Source organism: Tribolium castaneum, chromosome 6 (assembly GCF_031307605.1).
Source record: "Tribolium castaneum strain GA2 chromosome 6, icTriCast1.1, whole genome shotgun sequence".
NCBI lineage: Eukaryota > Metazoa > Arthropoda > Insecta > Coleoptera > Tenebrionidae > Tribolium > Tribolium castaneum.
In genome coordinates, this window is record NC_087399.1 from 1952050 (window position 1) to 1976931 (window position 24882).

General features: G+C 35.5%; 2 protein-coding genes across 7 annotated transcripts; both read left to right on the forward strand.

Moving 5' to 3' along the window:
- Positions 1-654: 654 nt before the first annotated feature.
- LOC661901 (uncharacterized protein) lies at positions 655-5352 on the forward strand. The gene is made up of 6 exons (XM_968032.4): positions 655-942; positions 986-1574; positions 3520-3652; positions 3704-3900; positions 3955-4138; positions 4190-5352. Exons 1-6 carry the CDS (start codon positions 757-759, stop codon positions 5199-5201), a joined length of 2301 nt encoding a protein of 766 aa, XP_973125.1. The 5' UTR covers positions 655-756; the 3' UTR covers positions 5202-5352.
- Positions 5353-5527: 175 nt separating this feature from the next.
- promL (prominin-like) lies at positions 5528-24878 on the forward strand. 6 transcript variants are annotated; one of them, XM_015982881.2, is made up of 16 exons: positions 5528-5749; positions 11514-11921; positions 14833-15100; positions 15154-15341; positions 15393-15557; positions 15608-15732; positions 15799-15822; positions 18232-18680; positions 21332-21767; positions 21816-22139; positions 22190-22348; positions 23544-23665; positions 23741-23791; positions 23951-24094; positions 24254-24349; positions 24397-24878. In XM_015982881.2, exons 2-16 carry the CDS (start codon positions 11621-11623, stop codon positions 24410-24412), a joined length of 2868 nt encoding a protein of 955 aa, XP_015838367.2. In that variant the 5' UTR covers positions 5528-5749; positions 11514-11620; the 3' UTR covers positions 24413-24878. The 6 variants fall into 6 exon arrangements, with proteins under 6 accessions (XP_015838367.2, XP_015838370.2, XP_015838371.2 ...); XM_015982884.2 differs by having other exon boundaries at positions 23954-24094; XM_015982885.2 differs by lacking the exon at positions 23741-23791.
- The last annotated feature ends 4 nt before the right edge of the window (positions 24879-24882 follow it).

Consider the following 24882-nt stretch of genomic DNA (forward strand, 5'->3'; position numbering starts at 1 on the left):
TTAAGACATATAAAAGTCTATAAAACTTTGCTAGAATGAGTTTAAATTTTTTTTTTCATATTTATGAAGGTATTTGCCTTGACCATTAATTTTTTTCTATTTTCTCAATTACGGCTAAACTATTCGAAAAAGTGATATTAAGAGTTAAAATCCTTCGAAAATCATTATTTTTATGCGTCCAAAAAATACTTGACCACCAGAAAAAATCTTTCTTCTTCATAAATAATTGACTTTCCACCAAAATTCAATGTCGAAATTAAGCGAAATAAATACAAAAATCGTTTTCTTTTGCTTAAATTATATTGATTTTGCCTTCGATCCCACAATCGCAGGGAAGCAAGTGCGCAAATTGTGGTCATTTTCATGCGATTTTGGTTGTTATTAGCAAATAAGGACTGGAATTAAAAAAACGCGCCGTTGTGATAAGGCGGCATTGCCACGTTGCGCAATAAATAATGATAAAAAAATAATGGCAACCAAAAATTGACCAATTTTCTAACTATTATGCAACCAAATGGAGCAAATGTGTACACAAGTGTGGACATTGATTGAAAGAAGCCAGTTTTTGTCGAAATTTTGACTGGATCTGGCGATTTGGCGCCGTGGTGGTCGCACCACGTGGAGCAAAGCCAGTATATCTACTGGCTTTGACGTGGAGTGTCCCGTGGCGCTCTCTAGCCTCCAACTGCCATCGACCTGTCAGTTACAAAATTGGTTGTGTTTTTCTTGACAAATTTCTGATTGAAACTGTCCGAAATGTCAGATCAGGGCGAAAATATGGTCAATTCCGAGTCGGAAAACCTGTGCGTGGTGTGTTGCAAAACGGTGGAAATCTACTCGGTGGGCGTCTGCGACCACCCCGTCTGTTTCGAGTGCTCCACCAGGATGCGAGTCCTGTGCAACCAGAACGAGTGCCCCATATGCCGGGGGCAGATGCCCAAGGTACGTCCCGACCCGCACTAGCCCCCCTCACCTGTCCTTCCAGGTGATCTTCACCGACACGGTGGCCCCCTTTGCCACTCTCTTCGCCAACTTCCAGCACACCAACTTGCAAGACCGCAAGTTCGGCCTGATCTTCTGCACGGAGGAGATCAAGAAGGCGTACCAACGGCTGCTGGAGTTCCGGTGCGCGATCTGCACCAAAGCCAACGGCCGCAGATGCACGTTCTACACCTTCCAGCAGCTGAAGGACCACATGAGACGCGAGCACAACTTGGTCTATTGCGATCTGTGTGTGGAGAATTTGAAGATTTTTTGCTTCGAGCGGCGGTGTTACACCAAGCAAGAGTTGGGGTACCATCGCAGGAAAGGCGACCCGGATAACACGTCACACAGGGGGCACCCGCTGTGCGAGTTTTGTGACACGAGGTTTATGGATAGCGACGAATTGTTCAGGCATTTGAGGCGAATGCACTTGTTTTGCCACTTTTGTGACGCTGATGGAAAACACCAATATTACAATTCGATGGAGGACCTCCAGAGGCATTTCCGCGAGGAGCACCACCTCTGCGAGGAGGGGGAGTGCAGTAATATGCCCCTAACGGCCGTTTTTAGGACCGACATTGATTTAAAAGGTTTCAGTTTTTCACTAAAAATTAGTAACTCCAAATTAAAAAAAATTTAATCTTACTCTAGGAAAGTTTTATGGACTTTTATATGTCTTAACAACCCACTACAGTTGTTAAAAGTCCACAAAAAGTCCATATGTTCGATTTTTTGATGTTTGATTTTTTTCAATTTTCGTCGCAATTTTTGTCGGTTTTGGGTACCCGGAACATTTCTCGAGCAATAGCTCCGGAACTGTTAGAGATAACCCCATGAAGTGTATTATCGTTGGAAAGCTCTTTAAATTATCTATTTTTTTCAAAAAAGATTATTGTTCTCCGACTAATAGTTTTCGAGCAAATTGCTGATAAATGCAAAAATTGGTAAAATTTTAAAAAATTCATAACTAAAAAACTGTTGGGAATTTAGCAATTTTCTCGATGCCAATCGATTCCCCGGATCATTTTGCATAGGTGTGGATCAAAACAGTTTCACTTTTTAGAATAGTTTAGCCGTAAATGAGAAAATAAAAAAAATTAAAAAAAGTTAACACCCCCCCTTAAAATCGGTCAATTTTTAAAGTGCCTCAAAATCAAATGAAACCTATTCTATCTTATAGATTTTGATGTGCTCTTTACGATGGAACAAACCGTTTTCTTCTAGCTCTTTTAGTTTGGCCGTAATCGGCGTTTGAAAATTGAAAAATTTTTTGCGAGATATCGCCTTGAGTCCTATGCCATTTTGTAGAGTTTTTTATTCCGGTTATCCTCCATTTTTCCGTTTCTCAATATCTTTAATAGTTTCGCCGTAATTGGCGATTGAAAATTGAAAAAAAGTGAAAATAGAAACTTTTTTTGCGTTTTTCTCGGAAACTGTAAGACTTAGAGCAACGAACAAAAAACCATCTGATAGCGCTTAATTTTATCTATTTTTTCGAGCAAACCCGGAGCCGCTCCGGGCAACGGTTCCGGCTACAGAGGCGATCAAAGTTTTTCACTAAAAAAATTCATAAAAAAAAAACTAAAAGTCGTAGAGCATTGCGGTTTGTTCGATAGAATGCTACGACTCATTTTACATATATCAATTTTTCACAAGAATTAAAAATTTAAAAATTTTTGCCTAAATTTAGGGTAGCCATTTGTCATAGTGAAAAATTTTATTCATTAAAAAAATTCATAACTCGAAAACTAAAAGTCGTAGAGCAGTGCGGTTTGTTCCATTGGATTCAGCGGCTCATTTTCTGTATTATACCAACTTTTCACGAGATTTAAAATTTTTAATTTTTTTGCTAAAATTTCCTGAGTAATACTTACCTTCAAAGAGGTGAAAAAAAAATTTTTTTAAACTAACTCCAGCAAATTTTTATGGACTTCTACATGTCTTAACAACCCACTAAAGTTGTTAAAAGTCTACAAAAAGTCCATATGTTCGATTTTTTGATGTTTGATTTTTTCAATTTTTGTCGCAATTTTGGTCGATTTCGGGTACCCGGAACATTTCTCGAGCAATAGCTCCGGAACTATTAGAGATAACCCCATGAAGTGTATTATCGTTGGAAAGCTCTTTGAATTATATATCTTTTTCAAAAAAGATCGTTGTTGTCCGAATAATAGTTTTTGAGAAAATTGCAAATAAAAGCAAAAATTGGTAAAATTTTTAAAAATTCATAACTAAAAAACTATTGGGAATTTGGCAATTTTCTCGATGCCAATCGATTCCCCGGATCATTTTGCATAGATATGGTTCAAAACAGTTTCACTTTTTAGAATAATTTACCCGTAATTGAGAAAATAAAAAAAAAGTTAACAGTACCCGGAACGGTACTTATCGAGTAATAGTACTCCCGTACTATTGGAGATAACCCTATAAAGTTTATTATCGTTGGAAAGCTCATTCAATTAACTATCTTTAAAAAAAAATCATTGTCCTCCGACTAATAGTTTTTGAGAAAATCGCTAACAAAAAATTTTTTAGCCCACATTGCAACGGAACACGGCCGCCATTTGAGCAAATCAGCCAATAAACAAGCGCGAACACTTGAATTTGAATTTACTTTAGCCCCAAGACCTGGCTCTGATCGAAACAAACGACAAACACGTCTTGAACGGTAATTTTCCACACGTCAGATTGGTACCAAATAACATTTAGGTACTTCCAGAACTGACGAAGAAGGTGCAGTTGGCTATGACACCGAACCTGGGGGCCCCGGAGGGGGCCCCCGAACTACTACATTAACACCACAAGATTTTCCAGCTTTGGGTAACTCAACTGTGACCGTTCAAAGTCGCCCTACGACTACTGTTAATTTTACGTCGAAATTAAATCCTTATAACAGTGATGATTTTCCGGCTTTAGGTTGACATCAGTGGCCTTAATTTAGTATCATTGTGTTGGTAATTGTGATTTTAGGTGGTTCCCGTACGCCGGCCGTAACCATAACTACGGATTCGACGGCGCGTAAAAAGGGCCCAGGGGTGACCATAACGCGCACTTTGAGAGGCCCTTCGGCCCAAAATTTGCAAATGAATTCTGAGAATTTCCCACGTTTAGGGGCGCCATCTAACGGGACTAGCACCGTACATTTAAGTCTAAAGTGGGTATTTCCCCTAAATTAGTTCCCTTGTTTAATTGATCGTGTTGGCAGCAATGTCAAAAGCTCGGCACCCAACGTCTCAATCCACGTCAATCATAATGGTGCTATAACAACCACTCACATAACAAGCACCTCGTCACATTCTAACGGCTTCAACATCAACCAACGCCCAGTTGAGGCTTTCCCCGCTTTAGGCAACACTTCCGTACCTTTAAACCCGAAATGGGTGCAACAAAAACCAAAAAAACCGGAATCACGCTTAAGTAAAGTCGCCCCAGCACCGTCCCTACCCCCGAGTGACTTAACTCAATTCCCCACCCTAAAGAAAAACGAGAAAAATGCCAAAAAATCGTCAACAGTCACGGTCCCCGTCTCCGGCTCATGGCCAACTAGCGCAAGCAATAACAAAACAAATAAAACCGCCAAGAAACAAAAAAAGAAAAGCGACGACGAAACGAACAAAAACGGCATTGTGAAAAAACGCTCCGAGCTAAACATCGGCGCTTTGAGTCTGGAGCCGTCGCCTCCGCCGGGCTTTCCCGCCAAGCCCCCGCCCGGCTTCAACGTGACCAATCAGAGCTTCCCCAGTCTGGGCGCGTCCAATGACTTGACGTTTACGAGCAGCAGCGGCCAATCGTATTCGATCAAACCGACCAATTACCACCAACCGGCGAACTTCGGGGCCCGCAACCAGAACCTGATCAAGCGGGCCATGAACGTGTTGGATGGTGATACGATTCAGGAGTTTAAATCGTACTCGGCCAAGTTCCGAGAGGGGGCGATGCCGCCCGAAGACTACCACGAGTACTGCAAAGCCCTGCTGGGGCCAAGCTTTAAGGAGCTGTTCTCCGAACTGCTAGTCCTTCTGCCCGACATCGAAAAACAGCAAGACTTGTACCGGGTCTGTGGCCCAGAGGTTAGGAAAAACCTCGTCGTGTGCGAAAACTGCAGCCAGGTCGTGTTTAAACGCGAATTGAGCGAGCATTACAATTATCACGCCTTGGACAGCCAGTTCCCCAGTCTGGGGAAAACCCCCGAGGGGGGCAATGCCTGGCGGAAGTAGTTTTTTGGTTTGTTGGAGTTTTAGTCGCTAACTTCGCCTTATGTGATTTGTTTAGAACTAACAAGGTGATCACAGTGTAAATAAATAGTTTTGTATGATGAAAGTTTACGTTTGTATTTTTAAAATAAGAATAAAGTTGCAATAAATCCGAGTTGTGGTTTGGTTTCGTCACCAGGTGGCGCTCCCGACTTTTGGTTTAATTGCTTTATTGTGATAAAACTTGTGTAATTCATGATTCGGACGGGGCTTTCGTAGCCCCCTTGCCTCCTCAACTGGGGGCTTTGCGTGTTTTCTGGGTCAATTCGCGCGAACGCTCCATTTTGGTGCCTTAAGCGCGTGCGCGTTGGCAGCATTGTGTCCGCGATCAAATTGTGAGGAGCGAGTCCGTGGGAGGCTGCCGTAGAGTGTGTTGTTGCGGGCGTCCGAACAAATAAATAAACTATCTATGAGACTTGAGTGTCGTTAGCCCCCTTTTGAGTGTTTGGTGCCCCCAAGTGTCCCCAGCTGGTTCTTTAGTGATTTCAGTGTCATTAGGATTGAAAACAAAGGTAGCTTGATTTTGGCAAAATGTCTCAGGGGTTCGTCCTCCTGTCAAAACAATGACGGATTATTTCATCTCGTTTTAGAGGTTAATTGGCGTTTGATTTAATAAAAAAATTATTATTTTTGCTGCTTAATCATTGGCAATAACGCAGCATCCTGGGGCGGCCCCGAGGGGCTCCGAGTTGAATGACACCCCGCACGCTAATCACAAAATAATCGATTTTTCCGTTGGCGTTAACTGTAAAAGTGTAGTTTTGAGTGGTACACCCACCGTTTCTTTGTCTGCACTCAAAATACGGTTTTCGCATCTGGAAGTTACGTGGAGGAGTATCATGTCTCATTGAGTCATTCTGGTTGAGACACTCCTGACATTTTACGTCCACTGCTTTTAATTTTCTATTACGGAACTCATTCACTCGCTATTGATTTCGAAAGGTTGTAAAAGAAACCATAAATAGCCGCATTATGGGATAATAATGCTAAGTAATCCGTAACTGTTTGGCTATAATCTCTTTGATCTTTGAGCTTCAATGATGCTATAGGGCTAGTTTTCGGTGATTCAACTTCGCTAAAAATAGCCATGGATATTTAGGACAGCTAATGCCGGAGTTTAATAACTGATAATTTGGGCCAAAAAATAAAAAAAAAAAATCCGCACTTCCTAACATCGTTTATTTAATCAATTCGTCGATTACTCCATAAATATTTATGGAACGTTTTTCTGCTTCAAGTAGAACCAAGAGTTGAACGAAAGTAGTAATTATCTCGCACGGTGGGCACCATTTAATTAACTTTCGTTTTTTGTTGTAATTGTGGTCAAAGGTGAGAAAAATACCTTGGAACAACAAAAACAAAAATGCCAGAACGACGCAAGCAAACAATTTATCGTAAAATCTCCGAATAACGGACACTTCTTCACAACGGACATTTTTGTAGGAACGTAGAAAAAGCATTGGAAAATAATGTAAGAAAACCTCTCTGTATAGCGGACACAGGCAAAAAATCTCCAGTTATCATAATATTATAAATTTCCCTCTTAAAACGGACAACTGAAAGAATGGTGGTGTAAAAAAACAACATTTGTTGTGGAAATGGATGAAAAATTCTATACCAAAAGTTCAGAATTAAATATCGTTAAGTGTGAATTTTTTTTAGAAAAACGTGATAAAAAGACTGAAGTGATAAAGGGAGAACTTTCCTCAGAGCCACAGTTAACTGAAGCTAACTGAATATTTTTAACCTTTTAAAAAAATAGCTGAAATTATGTGTCATGTAAAAAATTATCATAAAAAACAATAAAATAAAAACTGAAAATTTTAAGTAAAAAATCTGTTTGTTTCCCTTTTTAATAATTTTAACTTTGTTACAAAACATACAAGAAATACATATGGGTACGAGTAAAACATTTTTTGTAAAATATATTTTTGCTGCTGTTTTAAATTTGAATACGTTTGGTGGGCAGTTTACGGAATGATGCTTAAAATTATTTATTTAAAATTGCTATCTTCTCATAAGTGGACACCTCCCACAGCGGACAGTTGTCCCTTGTTGAGAGGTTTTACCGTATTTCATTTATTTTTTCAATGTTAAAAAATATCACACGTTTTTGAGTTTTTCCGCAAATAAAAAATTCCTAAATAAAGCAAGTTTTTATTTAACAAACCACCCAGTTATTAAAAAACCCAGCAAATAATAAAATAAGCCGAAAAATGTAAATTTGGAACAAATTTTTGTGACGATTTGCATCGGTGGAATAAATCTCTTGGATTTGGCCAGTTTTAATTAAACAAAAAGCCAACTGGCTTATTAATTTTTCTGGCCTTAATTACAAAATATTTGGATAAACAAAACCGCTATCTGGCCTCAATTTTAAAAGCTAGAAAACGATTTTCGCTGAATTTTTTGCGTGATTGGAGAAAAGGGAGCAAGGGTTGGTGTATTTTTAGAAAGCGTCAATAAACCCAATAAACCGGCCATTGGCTGAATTAAATAATTCACAAAAAAATGAAGGAAATTTTCGTAATTAATTTTTATATGGCCTATTAATTCGTGTCAATTGCTTGCTCCTATTATGAATTTTAACGACACTGTTAAGTTTTAACGTCCACTCAACGGTTGTGTATTTTTCTGAAATCTGAGCCTTTGGAATGACGTTCCACGTTCCAGTGTTTTGTGGTTGAATTACAAATTCTTATCTAACTGGACATCTGTCTGTGGTAAGTGACATCGACACTCGTTTGCCGTAATATGTTTGTTTGGAGTCATTGAGCTCAACATCGTGTAAACCAAGGAGGTCTGTCTAATTGCCCACCAGTTAATGTGTGCACTTGTCTTTTAAAGCAAATAAATACGCTACGATTATTTGTGTCTGAAAAAAGGTATACAAAGCAAAGAGGAAACGTGTGTTGGTGATTGTCCTTATCGCGAAACCATCAAGAAAATGATTCATGGGAATAGCAGTGTCCGGTTAATAGCCTTTTCGTACGAAGGTTGAACAGTGGTTAAAATTGTACGCAATGTGCTGAGTTTTTCTAACAGCTATTGTGACGAAAAGGAATTCGATGTTTATCTCAGTTTCCGGAAATAACCGACTCAAGGATTGGCAATTTTTCGGAAAAAACAGACAACAACTTGCAATAATTTTTTGCAGTAATCTTGATAAACAATGTTCGTCACTCACTATTGTCGTTTTAATCCAATAAGCTTCGGCAAAACCGAGATAAAGTCCCAAGTATTATTTTGAGCAATTCTGTACAAGCAGGAAGATGCCTCTTAGCTTGCTAGCAACTGCGACAATAAGCCTCCTTATCTCAGCTCGTGATATGCGTTCGTTTTTCGAAACTAAGCCAAACTCAAAGACCGTTGCCCCCGTCAACAAAGACAAGTTCACCGTTTCCGGTCGTTCGTCAACTGTTGCCGGAAACGAGACTCCGTTAATTTTTTGATTTTCAGCGACTTTAGTAAGTTTACGTTCCGGTAGATGGGTAATTGAGTGTTTATACGGTGCTTGAGGACGGAAACTGAAGGAAATTGCCATAGAAAATGCCTCTAATTAATTTTATTTTGCTTTGACTTTGGCCAATTGCTGGAAAGTCAGTGGCGGGGATTTGATGTGACTTTTAAGGAAGTTGCGGAAAAGAATTCTTTGGATTCTAGTGGATAAAGGAAAGGTGGTCAAGGTGATTGTTGCGAGAAAGTTTCAGCTTAAATATCGGGGAAGAAAAATTGGTGTTTTTACTGTGTTTAGATTTAGTCACGAACAAGGAAGCGAAAAAATGATTGTGTTTATTATTATTAGAATAAAGTCGTTCACTCTTATTACATGAATAAACCTTTGTATTTATCTGACTTGTACGAAAAACATCGATTTTCCACTTCACTGGGCCTTAAACCAGGACCATTTATTTATTTCAAAATCAAAGTGTGAGTCATCTTATGAGAAATAAAATTAAAAGTATTTAATTTGGAGCGAATTAAAAGAATGTTGACGGTGATAAAAAGTAAGATTTTTATGCAAGTTTGATAAATAATTATAAATTCGTTACTTGTGCGTTTTTAATTCATTAGAAGAAATCTGCAGTGAAAAAGACAACGGAGATAAGAAAGAAGATTATTTATTTGCTAACAAACATTGTTGTGATTATTTTTCTGCCCTTTCAAGTTGTTGATTTTTTTTCCATTCCCTAATTTACAAAAAAGAAAAGTCAAGAACGAGTTAAGTTGCTTGAATCAACGTACAGTCACCCAAAATGAAAATGACGCCCACAACTACAGCCGCTGTCATAAATCATCAGAAATCGTAAATTTGTTATGAGAGAAGTCTGAGAAAATAATCAAAAATTGCATTTTCCAAATTTGTGAACACGTTTTTGAGATAAAAACTAAGTTTTTTAAGTAGCTTATAAGATTATTTCAATCAGCTGTTAACTAGAGATTTATTAAGTATAAGTTTTAACAAGAATAAATGACAACGAAGATAAGAAAGACGATTTTTTGTTTTCTAACAAACATTGTGTGTTAAAAAAACGCATTTAATAAAATTGAGCTTCTTTTATTTGTATAAAAAAAATTATACATTGTTTTGATTATTTTACTGCCCTTTCAAGTTGATGATTTTTTTGTTATCCATTCCCTAATTTACAAAAAAGAAAAGTCAAGAATGCGTTAATTTGTTTGAAATTACGTACAGTCACCCAAAATGAAAATGACGCCCACAACTACAGCCGCTGTCATAAATCATCAGAAATCGTAAATTTGTTATGATAGAAGTCTGAGAAAATAATCAAAAATTGCATTTTCCAAATTTTTGAACACGTTTTTGAGATAAAAGCTAAGTTTTTTTAAGTAGCTTATAAGATTATTTCAATCAGCTGTTAACTAGAGATTTATTAAGTATAAGTTTTTACAACAATAAATGACAACGAAGATAAGAAAGACGATTTTTTGTTTTCTAACAAACATTGTGTGTTAAAAAAACGCATTTAATAAAATTGAGCTTCTTTTATTTGTATATAAAAAAATTATACATTGTTTTGATTATTTTACTGCCCTTTCAAGTTGTTGATTTTTTTTGTTATCCATTCTCTAATTTACAAAAAAGGAAAGCCAAGAATGAGTTAAGTTGCTTGAAATAATGTACAGTCACCCAAAATAAAAATGACTCCCACAACCATAACCGCTGTCATAAATCATTAGAAATCGTAAACTTGTTATGAGAGAAGTCTGAAAAAATAGTCGAAAACTGCGTTTTTCAAATTTTTGAACACGTTTTTAAAATAAAAAATAAGTTTTTTAAGTGGCTTATAAGATTATTTCAATTAGCTTTTAACTAGAGAGATTTATTTATTATAAGTTTTTACAACAATAAATGACAACGAAGATAAGAAAGACGATTCTTTGTTTTCTAACAAACATAATGTGATAAGAAAACGCATATGATAAAATTGAGCATCTTTTATTTGTGTGAAAAAATTATACATTGTTTTGATTATTTTACTGCCCTTTCAAGTTGTTGATTTTTTTGTTATCCATTCCCTAATTTACAAAAAAGAAGAGTCAAGAATGCGTTAAGTTGTTTGAAATAACGTACAGTCACCCAAAATGAAAATGACGCCCACTGTCATAAATCATCAGAAATCGTAAACTAGTTTCGAGATGAGTCATATTTCGTTTATCATTCTTTGAAATAATTGAGGATAAAACAATTATCTCCACTAATTAAAAAAAATAATAATAATCGAAAATTGCGTTTTTCGAATTTTTAAACAAGTTTATAAGATAGGAAGGTTTTTTTGTAAAATTCTTTATTCTGGTCAGATGTAATGTTAGCTACTTCTGCTTTTCTTGGACCAATGATATAGTTTTTGCCTTTTTTTAACTAAGAAAAATTTTACTCAAAAACCAAACCCAAAGAATCAACATTATTTACTAGAACTGCCCGAAAAATCACCAAATTTGATCGAGGTTTATTTATCTCAATAAAATTTGGAATGAATTGAGCGAATGTTAATTAAATTTGCATAATTTCTGTAACACTTGCGTAATTCCCTCAAAATGCATTAAATATTTGTCTGGGAACGCCACTGGCTTCCGGTTTCAGTCGCCAATTGAAAATAATAAGTCATTGCTAAAACGACTGGAACTTTATTCCAGCGCTTGTTTTTTCCTTAGAAAAACTCGTTTAATAATACGAGTTAATTAAAACTCTCGTTATTAGACGTTTCCCATCGCCATCTGTTGCAGCAACAATTCTTGTTGCATTTGTTGCAGATCCTGTCCGACCGAACAAAAACAAAGACTTTTATCTAATCGAAGCGGATTATGGAGGGAATCCGATAACGGCATTGTTCCAGCCTTAGATCATATCGTTTTACACCATGGTGCTCATCACCGACCGCCAAAAAATCAACCTGGTGAACCTCCTGGTGACCGTCTGCGTCGTCGTCATCGCCGTGGACGTCTCCTCGGGGAGTTTCGCCACTCGTATCAATAAAATTAGCGAGAATTTGGACAAAGCCTTGTCGCAAGTCATTCACCAAACGCCGAATTACACCGATTTGACGGATAATGCCACTTATGTCAGTGATGCAAGTTTCAATCCTCGAGGAATGGAAGGGCTGTATAATTTCACCAATGCCTTCATGGAGCTGATTTTTTCAAAGGAGATTTATCCGGAAGGTGAGGTATTTTAACGGGAATGTGCGCGTTTTTTTGCTTATTGAAGACATTCTACGACCTACTGACCGTCGTGTGTAATTTTGCTTGGTTCAGACGTAACCTACATTGTTTTCTTCATCGAGTGTTGCAACTGATTTATTATTCAGGAAGTTGGCTTATTGCGGGTTTGATTGGTGCACGTGTTGAGGAAGGCTCGCGAATGCTTAAACTTTGATAAAGACAATTTTTAATCGCTTCATAATTATTATGCTTTCTACAAAAGAGCACCAAAGTTGGAAAAATACCTAAAAATATTAATAACTTTTATTTTATTGTTTAAGCAAAGTGTGAGTATTCGTATTGTCCAAGAAAAGATAATTCTTCTTTTTTATAAAATAACAAAAAATGATAATAAACGACTTTGAGAGCGGTAAAGTAAGTTTCTTATGCAAGTTTCAATAAATAATTGTTAATTCGTTACCTGTCGTTTTTAACTCATTGGGAAATTCTAGAAGACTTCTACAATAAAAAAGAGCAAAAAAATTATATTGAAGATGAGAAAGAAGCTCAACAAGATTCTTTGTTTTCTAATAAACATTGTGTGTTAAAAAATGTTACTTTTATTTTTTTTAAATCGTACATTATTTTGTTGTTGAATTTTTTTTTATTATCCATTCTCTAATTTACAAAAAATGAAAGCCAAGAATGAGTTAAGTTGGCGGAAATAATGTACAGTCACCCAAAATAAAAATGACACCTACAGCCATAACCCGTAATATATAAAAATAAATCATCAGACATCATATACTAGTTATGAGCGAAGTCTGAAAAAATAATCGAAAAATGCGTTTTTCAGATTTTTAAACACGTTTTTGAGAAAAAAACTAAGTTTTTTAAGTCATCCAAAATGAAAATGACTCCCACAACCATAACCGCTGTCATAAATCATTAGAAATCGTAAACTTGTTATGAGAGAAGTCTGAAAAAATAATCGAAAAAAAAACTGCGTTTTTTAAATTTTTGAACACGTTTTTAAAATAAAAAATAAGTTTTTTAAGTAGCTTATAAGATTATTTCAATTAGCTTTTAACTAGAGAGATTTATTTATTAAAAGTTTTTACAACAATAAATGACAACGAGGATAAGAAAGACGATTCTTTGTTTTCTAACAAACATAATGTGATAAGAAAACGCTTATGATAAAATTGAGCTACCTTTATTTTTATAAAAAAATTATACATTGTTTTGATTATTTTTCTGCCCTTTCAAGTTGTTGATTTTTTTTTGTTATCCATTCTCTAATTTACAAAAAAGGAAAGCCAAGGATGAGTTAAGTTGCTTGAAATAACGTACAGTCACCCAAAATAAAAATGACCCCCACAACCATAACCGCTGTCATAAATCATCAGAAATCATAAACTAGTTTTGAAAGAAGTCTGAAAAAATAATCGAAAACTGCGTTTTTCAAATTTTTGAACACGTTTTTAAAATAAAAATAAGTTTTTTAAGTAGCTTATAAGATTATTTCAATTAGCTTTCAACTAGAGAGATTTATTTATTATAAGTTTTTACAACAATAAATGACAACGAAGATAAGAAAGACGATTCTTTGTTTTCTAACAAACATAATGTGATAAGAAAACGCATATGATAAAATTGAGCTACTTTTATTTTTATAAAAAAAATTATACATTGTTTCGATTATTTTTCTGCCCTTTCAAGTTGTTGATTTTTTTCATTATCCATTTTCTAATTTACAAAAAAAGAAAGTCAAAAATGAGTTAAGTTGCTTGAAATAACGTACAGCCACCCAAAATGAAAATGACACCCACAACCATAACCATAACTTAGATAAAAACTAAGTTTTTTAAGTAGCTCAAAATTATAGTATATTATTTCAATCAGCTTTTAACTAGTGATTTATTTATTAGAACTTTATTTTTTACTTTTATAACTTATTATAATTACAAAAAATATGTTGATATTATATTTCGTATTATAATCTATTCATTTTTATTTATCTATTTTTTATTAGATTATCTTTCAACGAAATTTCTTTAATTTCTTGACCAAATAAATTATGTAATGCAGACCTAGTTTGTGTTTTTTTTTTGTAGTTTTGTTTCTGGTTCAAGATTTACCACTTTTTTTAAAGTCTTGAGCTTGTTTCGCCAAAATCCGTGAAATAAATAAATTGTGCAAAAACAATACGTATTTGTCTGAATTAGTAGTGACTTGGGCAAAAAAAACAATAAAGATCATAAGTTATAACAATGGCAATCTTATCAAAAAAATCCATAAATGTCGAAATAACACTTGCCTTATACGTCGTTTAATCCACTTTTAACTTTTGCCTCATTTATTAGTCAGAGCAAATATGTACCTGCGATAATGATAATGCATTTTATACATTGTACTGCTTTATAACGGTATTCGTTGTAAGTATTGGCTTGATCGCATAATTAGAGTGCGAGATGATTCATTTCCTAGCCACACAAAATGAAATTATTAGAACAAATCTATAACATTGTATGTTCTATTTTCGTGCATTAATCAAACACTAAAATTTTATCTAATCAAAGGCGCACTTGTTAAGCAATTCCGTTCAGATGTGTTACCGATCAGATATTTTGTCAATGGGAGAAATAAATGGGGGGTTAACGATGCATTTCCCCATTTCCAGCGAGTGCAATCCATCGGTTGCCAAGTTTACATAACCCATTTAACCGCATCTTTCTATTATTGTCAATTAATCGGATCAAGCGAGCATTTAACGCACCATTGCGCTTATTTATTCCAACAACTGTTGTTTCAATCATTATGCAACCGACTATTTGAGGAAGTTTGACCATGTTTTACACACACTTTCGGACACGAAGGTCGTCACAGTGAATGAAACTGCGTGCGAAATTATGAAATTGTGTTTTTGCAGGTTTTATTCGAATCGAAAATAACCGGATCCAGATCGGAGACATTGAAAAGGAGTGGAAAAGTCTCTTGAAGAAATACGTGGGCCTTTTGGTCATGGTCATAATTTTGGCTCTGCTCATTGTGTTTATGCCGTTTTGTGGCTTGTGTTTCTGCTGCTGCAGGTGCTGCGGCAAGTGCGGGGCGAGGTCGCAGCCCTTTGACAAAAAACACGACCTCTGTAAGAAGTTCGTGCTCGCGACGGTGCTCATTGGCCTGGGGACTTGTCTCCTGTAAGTCACCTCTTATTTTTTTATTAAAATATTGTTTTTTGTGTTGACTGCAGGTTTGGCGTCGTTTGTGCATTTGTAAGCAACCAGCAGATGGAGGAGGGGGTTGGCAATTTGTCGCAAAATCTGCGCAAAGGCGTCACCGATGTCGACACTTATCTTGATACAACCAAAAAGCAGATCGAGACTCTCCTGAAGAAAAATTACGGAGAGTTTGAGTTTGTCTTGACCAAAATGATTGATAGTGAGTTGGGTTTGTTGGTTTTTCGGTTTGTTATTTTTTGTGGTTGTTTAGACAGCACGGCGGCCGTTTATGGCGAATTGGTGAATTATTCGAATGCGATTTCGATGACTGAGGTCGCAAATATTGTTGAAGCACTTCCTGCAATTGAGGAAAAATTTATAACGTTGAAGTATTCGACGAATTCGTTACGTGTCTATGCTTCACAGTTGAATGACGGTATTTCGCTTGCAAAAAAATTGTTTTCATGACTGATCTGCTCGTTTCAGCTGTTAGGAAAGTCAAAAAAGATATGTTGCAGATTTTACGATCGTCTGACTGCGACCGAATCGCCAAATGTAAAGAAATCAACCAAAATATTAGCTCATTGCAAACTAACATCCACTTCAACAGTGTAAGTTTAGCCTTAATTATCATCCAATTGGTCGCTTAATTTAAAAAAAAATCAATTTACATGCAGTACATTGATAGGTACTTCCCTAAGGTAAGGTTTGGCTTTGGCCAAATTATTTTTTTTTTGGCGGTGCTTAAGTAGTTCCGCTGTAATCGGCTTTTGAAAAAAAGCTAATTGTGGAATTAAGAGTTTTAATTATCTATCGAACGCTCAAACGCCGGAATTTGTAAAAATTTTAAGGCACTGATTACAGCGGTGTCAGATTTCTGATAAATCCGCCGTAATCGGCCTTTGAAAGAAGGTTTATTATCGAAATCAAATGGATTTATTTTATATTATGAGACTGATTACGACAACGCTGGTGGACTTCTAATAATTCCGCTGTAATCAACGTCTGAAACTTTAAATGTGTTTTTCTTGGAAACTATGACACAGAATAAAAATAAAAAAAATCATCAGAATCCGCTTTGTATTTTACCAACTTTTTGCGAGATTTAAAATTTTCAATTTTCACTAAAAAAAATCATAAAAAAAAAACTAGAGAGCATTGCGGTTTGTTCTGTTGGATTCAGCGGCTTGATTTCTTTATTATACCAATTTTTCACGCAATTTAAAATTTTCAATTTTTTTGCTCAAATTTCCTGATACACTTGTACCTTCAAAGAGGTGAAAAAAATTTTTTTAAACTAACTCCAGCAAATTTTTATGGACTTCTACATGTCTTAGCAACCCACAAAAGTTGTTAAAAGTCTACAAAAAGTCCAAATGTTCATGTTCGATTTTTTGATGTTTGATTTTTTCAATTTTCGTCGCTGTTTTTGTCGGTTTTGGGTACCCGGAACATTTCTCGAGCAATAGCTCCGGAACTATTAGAGATAACCCCATAAAGTGTATTATCGTTGGAAAGCTCTTTCAATTATCTATTTTTTTCAAAAAAGATTATTGTTCTCCGACTAATAGTTTTCGAGCAAATTGCTGATAAATGCAAAAATTGGTAAAATTTTAAAAAATTCATAACTAAAAAACTATTGGGAATTTGGCAATTTTCTCGATGCCAGTCGATTCCCCGGATCATTTTGCATAGGTATGGATCAAAACAGTTCCCCTTTTTAGAATAGTTTAGCCGTAAATGAGAAAATAAAAAAAAGTTAACACCCCCCCCCCTTAAAATCGGTCAACTTTTAAAGTGTCTCAAAATCAAATGAAACCTATTCTATCTTATAGATTTTGATGTGCTCTTTACGATCGAACAAACCGTTTTCTTCTAGCTCTTTTAGTTTGGCCGTAATCGGCGTTTGAAAATTGAAAATTTTTTTGCGAGATATCGCCTTAAGTCCTATGCCATTTTGTAGAGTTTTTTATTCCGGTTATCCTCCATTTTTCCGTTTCTCGATATCTTTAATAGTTTCGCCGTAATTGGCGTTTGAAAATTGAAAAAAAGTGAAAACGGAAACCTTTTTTTGCGTTTTTCTCGGAAACTGTAAGACTTAGAGTAACGAACAAAAAACCATCTGATAGCGCTTAATTTTATCTATTTTTTCGACCAAACCCGGAGCCGCTCCGGGCGACGGTTCCGGCTACAGAGGCGATCAAAGTTTATCACTAAAAAAATTCATAAAAAAAAACTAAAAGTCGTAGAGCATTGCGGTTTGTTCGATTGAATTCTACGGCTCATTTTACATATTATATCAATTTTTCACAAGAATTAAAAATTTAAAATTTTTTGCCTAAATTTAGGGTAGCCATTTGTCATAGTGAAAAATTTTATTCATTAAAAAAATTCATAACTCGAAAAATAAAAGTCGTAGAGCAATGCGGTTTGTCCCATTGAATTCAGCGGTTCATTTTCTGTATTATATCAACTTTTCACGAGATTTAAAATTTTCAATTTTTTTGACTATCGGTCAAAAACCGAAATTTGTAAATTTTATTTAAGGTGCAAGACTTTTATCAGATCCGCTGTAATCGGTTTTTGAAAGGTTTAGTATCGAAATTGAAAAATCTACCGAATCCGCTGTTAAATTAAGTTTTATTTAAGAGACTGATTACGATAATGTTGGATTTCTAACAATTCCGTTGTAATCGACGTCTAAAAAGTGAAACCTTAAATGTCTTTTTCTCGGAAACTATGAGACAATAAAAATTTAAAAAAAAACACCAAAATACGCTTTTAATTTTTTATCGAACGGTTCAAAGCTGAACTTTGTATATTTTGTTTAAGGCACTAATTACGACTTCTAATAAAACCGCCGTAATCGGCCGTTAAAAGATTTAGAATGCAAATTGAAAATTTGTCGAATCCGCGTTTAAATAGCCGAATTTTTTTCGTAATATTTCTTTAAAAAAATATTTAATCGGCATCTAAACCTTGAAATGCGCCTTTCTCGCAAGCTATAAGACCTAGAAAAAAAATTCAAAAACCGCCAGAATCGGTCCGATTTAGCGGAGCAAAACTGCCTTACATTTTTGTTAGTGTTCCGCTGATTACTTTTCGCTTAGCTCCCCGACATAACGGACAAAATCGCCAAACTGGACGAAATCACCAAAAACCAAACCCTCATCGACGCCGTCACCAAAGGCAAGAACGCCCTCGAAGACATCAAAGTCAAAATCGGCGATAAAGTCAACGCGACCTTAGACAAAGCCCACGAAAAAATCCAAGAAGCCGGCGACCAAATTCGCCACGGCGCCGACAACGTCACCCAGGTCATCACCGAACTCAAGACAAAAATCGACACCAACACTAAACCGGTCCTCGACACATCCGAACGCTACATAAAACAGTACAGTTTTTACCGATACTATGCCGCTTTGGCGATCAGTTGCTTGCTGCTTCTGATCACGATCTTCATCACTCTGGGCCTGGTTTGCGGGATCTGCGGCAAACGGCCCGAAGGCTACGGGGACGACTGTTGCAACAAAGGGGCCGGAAGCCAATTTCTGATCTGGTAAGCTAATCAGTAGCCCAGTCAAATTAGACAAAAATAGGGCGATCGGTGGAAAAAAGCTGTCTTTTTTAGTTTTTTGCTTATATCTCGGAAACGGTTACTCTTAGCAATTTTTATCTTCTTACCAAAATTAAAGCTGATAAAATTTCCTACAAAATGGTCCTAGCACTATTGTTGTAGAGCTAACCATAAGCGAGCTACTACCTTTTGAATTTTGGTGTCTAGATGACACTGCATAATTAAACATTAGTATATTATAACTATTTATATGGAAATAGTGTGTGCAAAGCGTCTCCTTGTAGATGTTATTTATACTCTAGGACACATTTCGGGAAAACATTTTTGACTATACAGCGTGTCCCAAAAAAGTATGACCCCATAATAATATATTTTTTAATGACATGCTATTATTTTTTGTGCTCATTGTGATAGCGTTTTAGCTTCTTGCATGTTCCTAAAAACTTGTTCAAATCGGTTCAGGGATTACTGTTAAAAAAAATAAAAACTAGAAAAAATCTGTTTTACACCTTTGGTTTTAAAAACTACTAAAAAATAGAAACAGTGGTTTTTTGATGACATTATTACTAGGTGCGTGTTGAACAAGGTCTAACAGACTTATTAGTTAAGTTCGATTGATTTGAATTACTACAGGGTGTTTATAATTTATTTCCAAACTTTTAAAAGTTTAGAGCTTTTTATTTTACTTATTTTAAATGGTAACTCTTATTTATTTTTATATCATTCGATGCAGAATTGAAAAATGAACAACTTTTTATATTAGAACACTAACGTAAATCCTAATAGATTTGGAGTTATTTGATAAAAACTTGTTTTGACCAGTATTTTAATATCGGAGATGACTTTAACACCGTTCCTTTTTATGTCAATCGATGCAGAATTAAAAAACTTTTTTTTTGTTACCGGAAGCCTGTTGTAAATCCTAACACAATCGGAATTATTTGCTAAAAACTCAATCTGTCAGTGACAAATGACTAATAATTGAAGTCGAACATTGTTAAAGTGTTTGGGAAATAACTCCGAAAGTGTTAGGATTTGCAATAAGGTTGTAATAACAAAAAATGTTGCTTTTTTAATTCCGCATCGAATGATGTAAAAATAAACAGGGGTTGCCATTTGAAATAAGCAAAATAAAAGGCTCTAAAATTTAAAATAATAATATATTTTTTTAATGGCATGCTATTATTTTTTTGTGCTCATTACGATAGCTTTTTAGCTTCTTGCATGTTCCTAAAAACTTGTTCAAATCGGTTCAGGGATTACTGTTAAAAAAAATAAAAACTAGAAAAAATCTGTTTTACACCTTTGGTTTTAAAAACTACTAAAAAATAGAAGCAGTGGTTTTTTGATGACATTATTACTAGGTAGGTCTTGAACAAGGTCGAACAGTATTTATTAGTTAAGTTCGATTGATTTGAATACTACAGGGTGTTTATAATTTATTTCCAAACTTTTAAGAGTTTAGAGCTTTTTATTTTACTTATTTTAAATGGTAACTCTTATTTATTTTTATGTCATTCGATGCAGAATTGAAAAACGAACAACTTTTTATATTAGAACACTAACGTAAATCCTAATAGATTCGGAGTTATTTGATGAAAACTTGTTTTGTCAAGTATTTTAATATCGGAGATGACTTTAATACCGTTCCTTTTTATATCAATCGATGCAGAATTAAAAAACTTTTTCTTTGTTACCGGAAGTCTGTTGTAAATCCTAACACATTCGGAATTATCAATCTGTCAATGACAAATGACTAATAATTGAAGTCGAACATTGTTAAAGTGTTTGGGAAATAACTCCGAAAGTGTTAGGATTTGCAATAATGTTGTAATAACAAAAAATGTTGCTTTTTTAATTCCGCATCGAATGATGTAAAAATAAACAGGGTTGGAGCCATCTTCGACTTTTATTGATTAAATTTGTAAATGAAATAGCAGACAAAAACAAGTTTTTTGTAAATAACTCGAATGTTTTAAAATTTACGTTAGGGTTGTAATAAGAAAAAATGTTCGCTTTTTAATTCTGCATCGAATCATCTAAAAATACACAGGGGTTGCCATTTGAAATAAGCAAAATAAAAGGCTCTAAAATTTAAAAAGTTTGGAAATAAATTGTCAACACCCTGTAGTAATTCAAATCAATCAAACTTTCTTAATAATTCTGTTAAACGTTGTTTAACGTAATAACGTCTTCAAAAAAGCACTGTTTCAATTTTTTGTGATTTTTGAAACTAAAGGCGTAAAACCGATTTTTTTGGTTTTTATTTTTTTAACAGTAATCCCTGAACCGATTTGAAAAAAAAAATTAGGGACATGCAAGAAGCTAAAAAGGTATCATAATGAGCACGAAAAAATAATAGCATGCCATTCAAAAAACTGATTATGACGTCATACCTTTTTTGAGACACTCTTTATAATCAGAAATATTTTCCTGAAATGAAAATGAAATGAAAACTTTAATAATAACCGCGCTACAGAAGACGGGAGCTGGGCTGGACCACCCTGTATGTCTACCCAAGTGTAAAGGAAGCTTTATAGAAAAAAATCCAACTCTAGGAATTTTTTCCACCGATTTGTCTAATTTGACTGGGCTATAGATTAACCATAGAAAAAATGTGATGCGGTTTTTAGCGCTGTGTTGTTCATGTTTCTGACGGGGTTTGTGGTCGCCGTTGTCGTCCTGGCGTTGTTCATGGTCGGGGTCGTGACCCAGCGGGTGGTTTGTGACCCGATGCGCGATCCCGCCAACTCGCAAGTGTTCGATTTGGTCGACAGATTGGATTTCTCCAACTACGGCATTCACATAACCGCCAGTGAGGCCTTGGGGAAGTGCTATCGCAACAGGAGCATCTACGAGGTGGCCAATCTGGCCGATAAATTCAACCTGGCCGAAGTGAAAAACTACTTGAACTCGTATGGGATTAACCAGACTTTGGCAGAGCTGGACATTGGGTCGCTGGATATTCTGGACGATTTTACGCTTTTGGGCGAGAAAGACAAGGAGCTGTTGGAGTCGTTTGCAGTCTCCGGCTTTGCCGAAATTAATTTTGACGAGTTCAAAGATTTGGTTGGTAATTGGCACTTTTGTGGGGTTTTTCCTTGATTTTGCTTGTAGTTGAGCACGAACTTTACCACGGTTAATTTGACCGATCTGGCTAACGAAGTGGGGGGTTTGATACAAGAATTACAAAAGTACGAGAACGTTGATCAACTGATTGAAGACTTGCAAGTCAGCAAAATGAACATTGAAATGTACGAGGATAAAATTGTGGAGCCGATGATCAAAAATGCCTCGGCTGTGATCGATTTGGCCAAGGATATAGAAAGAGATCTCAGGTTGAATCACAGCTCGTTTAGTGACGCCATGCAAGCGTTGTTAAATGAACTGGAACAGGCTGAGAACATTTTAAAAATCAATGGAACTGATTTCCTAAATACGGTACTTTTTCGGTAATTTTTATTATTTTTTTTTTTTTAATACAATTGTAGACTGTCATCGAATTCACCACTGGAATTGTCAATCTTGTCCAAACTTACATCGACCGAGTGGTCACTAAAACCGAGCTAGAGGTGGGTCAATGTGGGCCCTTGAGTATAGTGATCAATGCAACGTTAACATCAACCTGTGACAAAATCCTAACACCTTGGGTATGTAAACTGCAGGAAAAATATAACTATTCCGTCATGTAACGAGATTTTATCGTCTAAAAAAATGTTGTTTTGCCTGGTTTCCGAAACATTTTTTTGAGAAAAATATAAAAACGTATATGCTATGAAATCTTCCTTTTCAAATGATTGGTTTATTTTAATTTATGGACATTTATTCAGTGCAATAATGAGATAAGATAAGTTTTTTCTCTAAAGTCTACAAATTAATATTAAATATAAAGTAACAAAAAATTGAGTGTTTTCTATAAATCTGAAAACAATATTTTTAAAAAGGTGGTTTTTATGAAACAAAACGTTCAAATAGTGGTTCGTTCTTGCTCTTGGATTTTTTAAACAATTAAAAAAAAATAAAAGAAAAATAAAACTTTTAAGCTTTGCTACTTCCAGTGTCCCCTTCGCTACATAGCTAGCTTGAGGTACGTATACTTATTTACATTAGAAATAATCTATTTCCAAATTTAGAAATTCGAGAAAATAAACCTTACATTTTTTTTTCACGAGCACTCAGATTGTAACTTATGTGGAAGTAAGGTTTTTAATTAAAAAAAAATAAATAAGAGGAAAAAAGGCAGTGGTAGCATTGGATGGACAAAATTTTAACGGGTTAAAAATTAAAGAGCTTTTAATTAAAAAAAAATTCAGGTTTCAAAGTAACTTTTGTTTATTTATTTTTTTAAACAAAATATAACACTGTTCTATGTTGTACAATTTATGTTATCTTTAGCGTAAAAACCGTGTCCTTTTAATATAAAGATTTTCAAAATATCAACCAATTTTGACCTTTGTAACTCAAAACTCATCAAAAACGGTCTTACGCTTGCTAGTTTTCGAGATGGATTTTTCAAAACAACAGTTTTTGTGAGACAAGATGAAGTATAATATAATAACTAAAGCCTAAAAATGAGGCTTTCCAACGATGTGAAGTGTGAAATGTGAAAAAAGAAAAAGATAAGCTGTTTATTACTTAGTCCCACACAGAGACGTCAACATTCTCAAAATTCTTACAAACAGTAATAATAATTGCACTCAGATTTCAATGTAAAACGTAATTTTTCAAGTTTTATAAGACGTTCTATTGAGGCACTCCTTCGTCGTGCTCCAAAAATTTTTTTAATATTGTTTCTGAAACCGGGCATAATTATCCTCGAAATAATTTAATGTTGATTTTCCCCAGAACGGTTACTGGTTTGGTCTCTTCTGGTCGCTCCTTCTGTTCATTCCCACAATCATAGTTTCGGTTAAGTTGGCCACGCTGTACCAGAAACACAGTCCGTATTCGCGCGATCTGGTCGAAGCGTAAGTTTCACTTATTTAGTTTAGTCGGCACGAGAGGCATCTGTGTTGTTAATTTGCTTTTTGTTGTCATTCCAGCGAATATTTGTATGATGCGTATGTCGATCGGGACAACATACCGTTGAATAGGTAAGTAGAGGGTGTGTTTTGTTCCGCTTTTTGTCTCATCATCAGTCATCAGTCACTGTCGTCACAGCAGTTAAGTCACTTGTCACCATCATGTATACTTATTGACAACGTATATTTTGCTGGGTCTGGTCGTTTGTATAATTTGTTGTTGAATTGTAGCAGGAATGGGAAGGCGAAGAAGAAGAACAAGAAGCACAAGCGTTACGAAGACCGGCCGATTCCGTCAGCTGGCGGCGACATGGTGGCACGTGAATACGCAGCCGGGTCGAACCAAGACGCCAGATATGCCGACATGGCACCCAAGTAAGTGTTGAGCGCTTTTTTGTTTTTTTTTTCTTTCATTTTTGTTTTATAGGCCAAAGAGCGATATTTTTGTCGTTTCCACTCGTTTGTAATTAAAGTTATTTTCCTACACTCGTGTTTTATTCCTTGTGTGTGTCCCTACATGTGTTTGTTTTATAGGCAATGGGAGGACTTTCCGGCCGGGGGGCCCCCGCAGTACCAGAGGGCGCCCACCGAGTACGAGAGACCGCCCCCGTATTATTACCCCGGTGCTGGGTACGTATTTCATTCACTGATTGGTTTTGTTTAATTGGTAATGATAGGGAAACCGCTCAGTAGACTGACTCGCCCCCTGATGGAGAACTGCACAGACTGACTCAGCATTTTATCTCATCGTCGTTTATTTTCTCATTCCTGTGAAGAGTTGACGATCAAACAAACTTTGTGATTGTATGACAGGGAGCAACTTTTTTATTTTATAATTGTGATATTTGTGACTGCCAAAGTTCAAAAGTGTTGCCGGTTGTGGGTACAATCATGAAGTCGAGGGTCTAGCACAATTTTGCTCAAGTGTGGTTTGAAAGGTGTACATAGATATTTTCATAATCGATGTGTTATTGTTATCTCAATTTTTCGATAGTTCTAATTGTATAATTCGCTTAAGGGGCACGATCTAACCGATTCCAAAGTACTCCTAACTGTTGTGCTCATTGTTTCATCATATACAGCTGTAGCCAATTTGCCATATTCTTACTTGTACATGTATTTATATTAGCATGTTAATAATAATTCCAATGTTTATAAAGCGC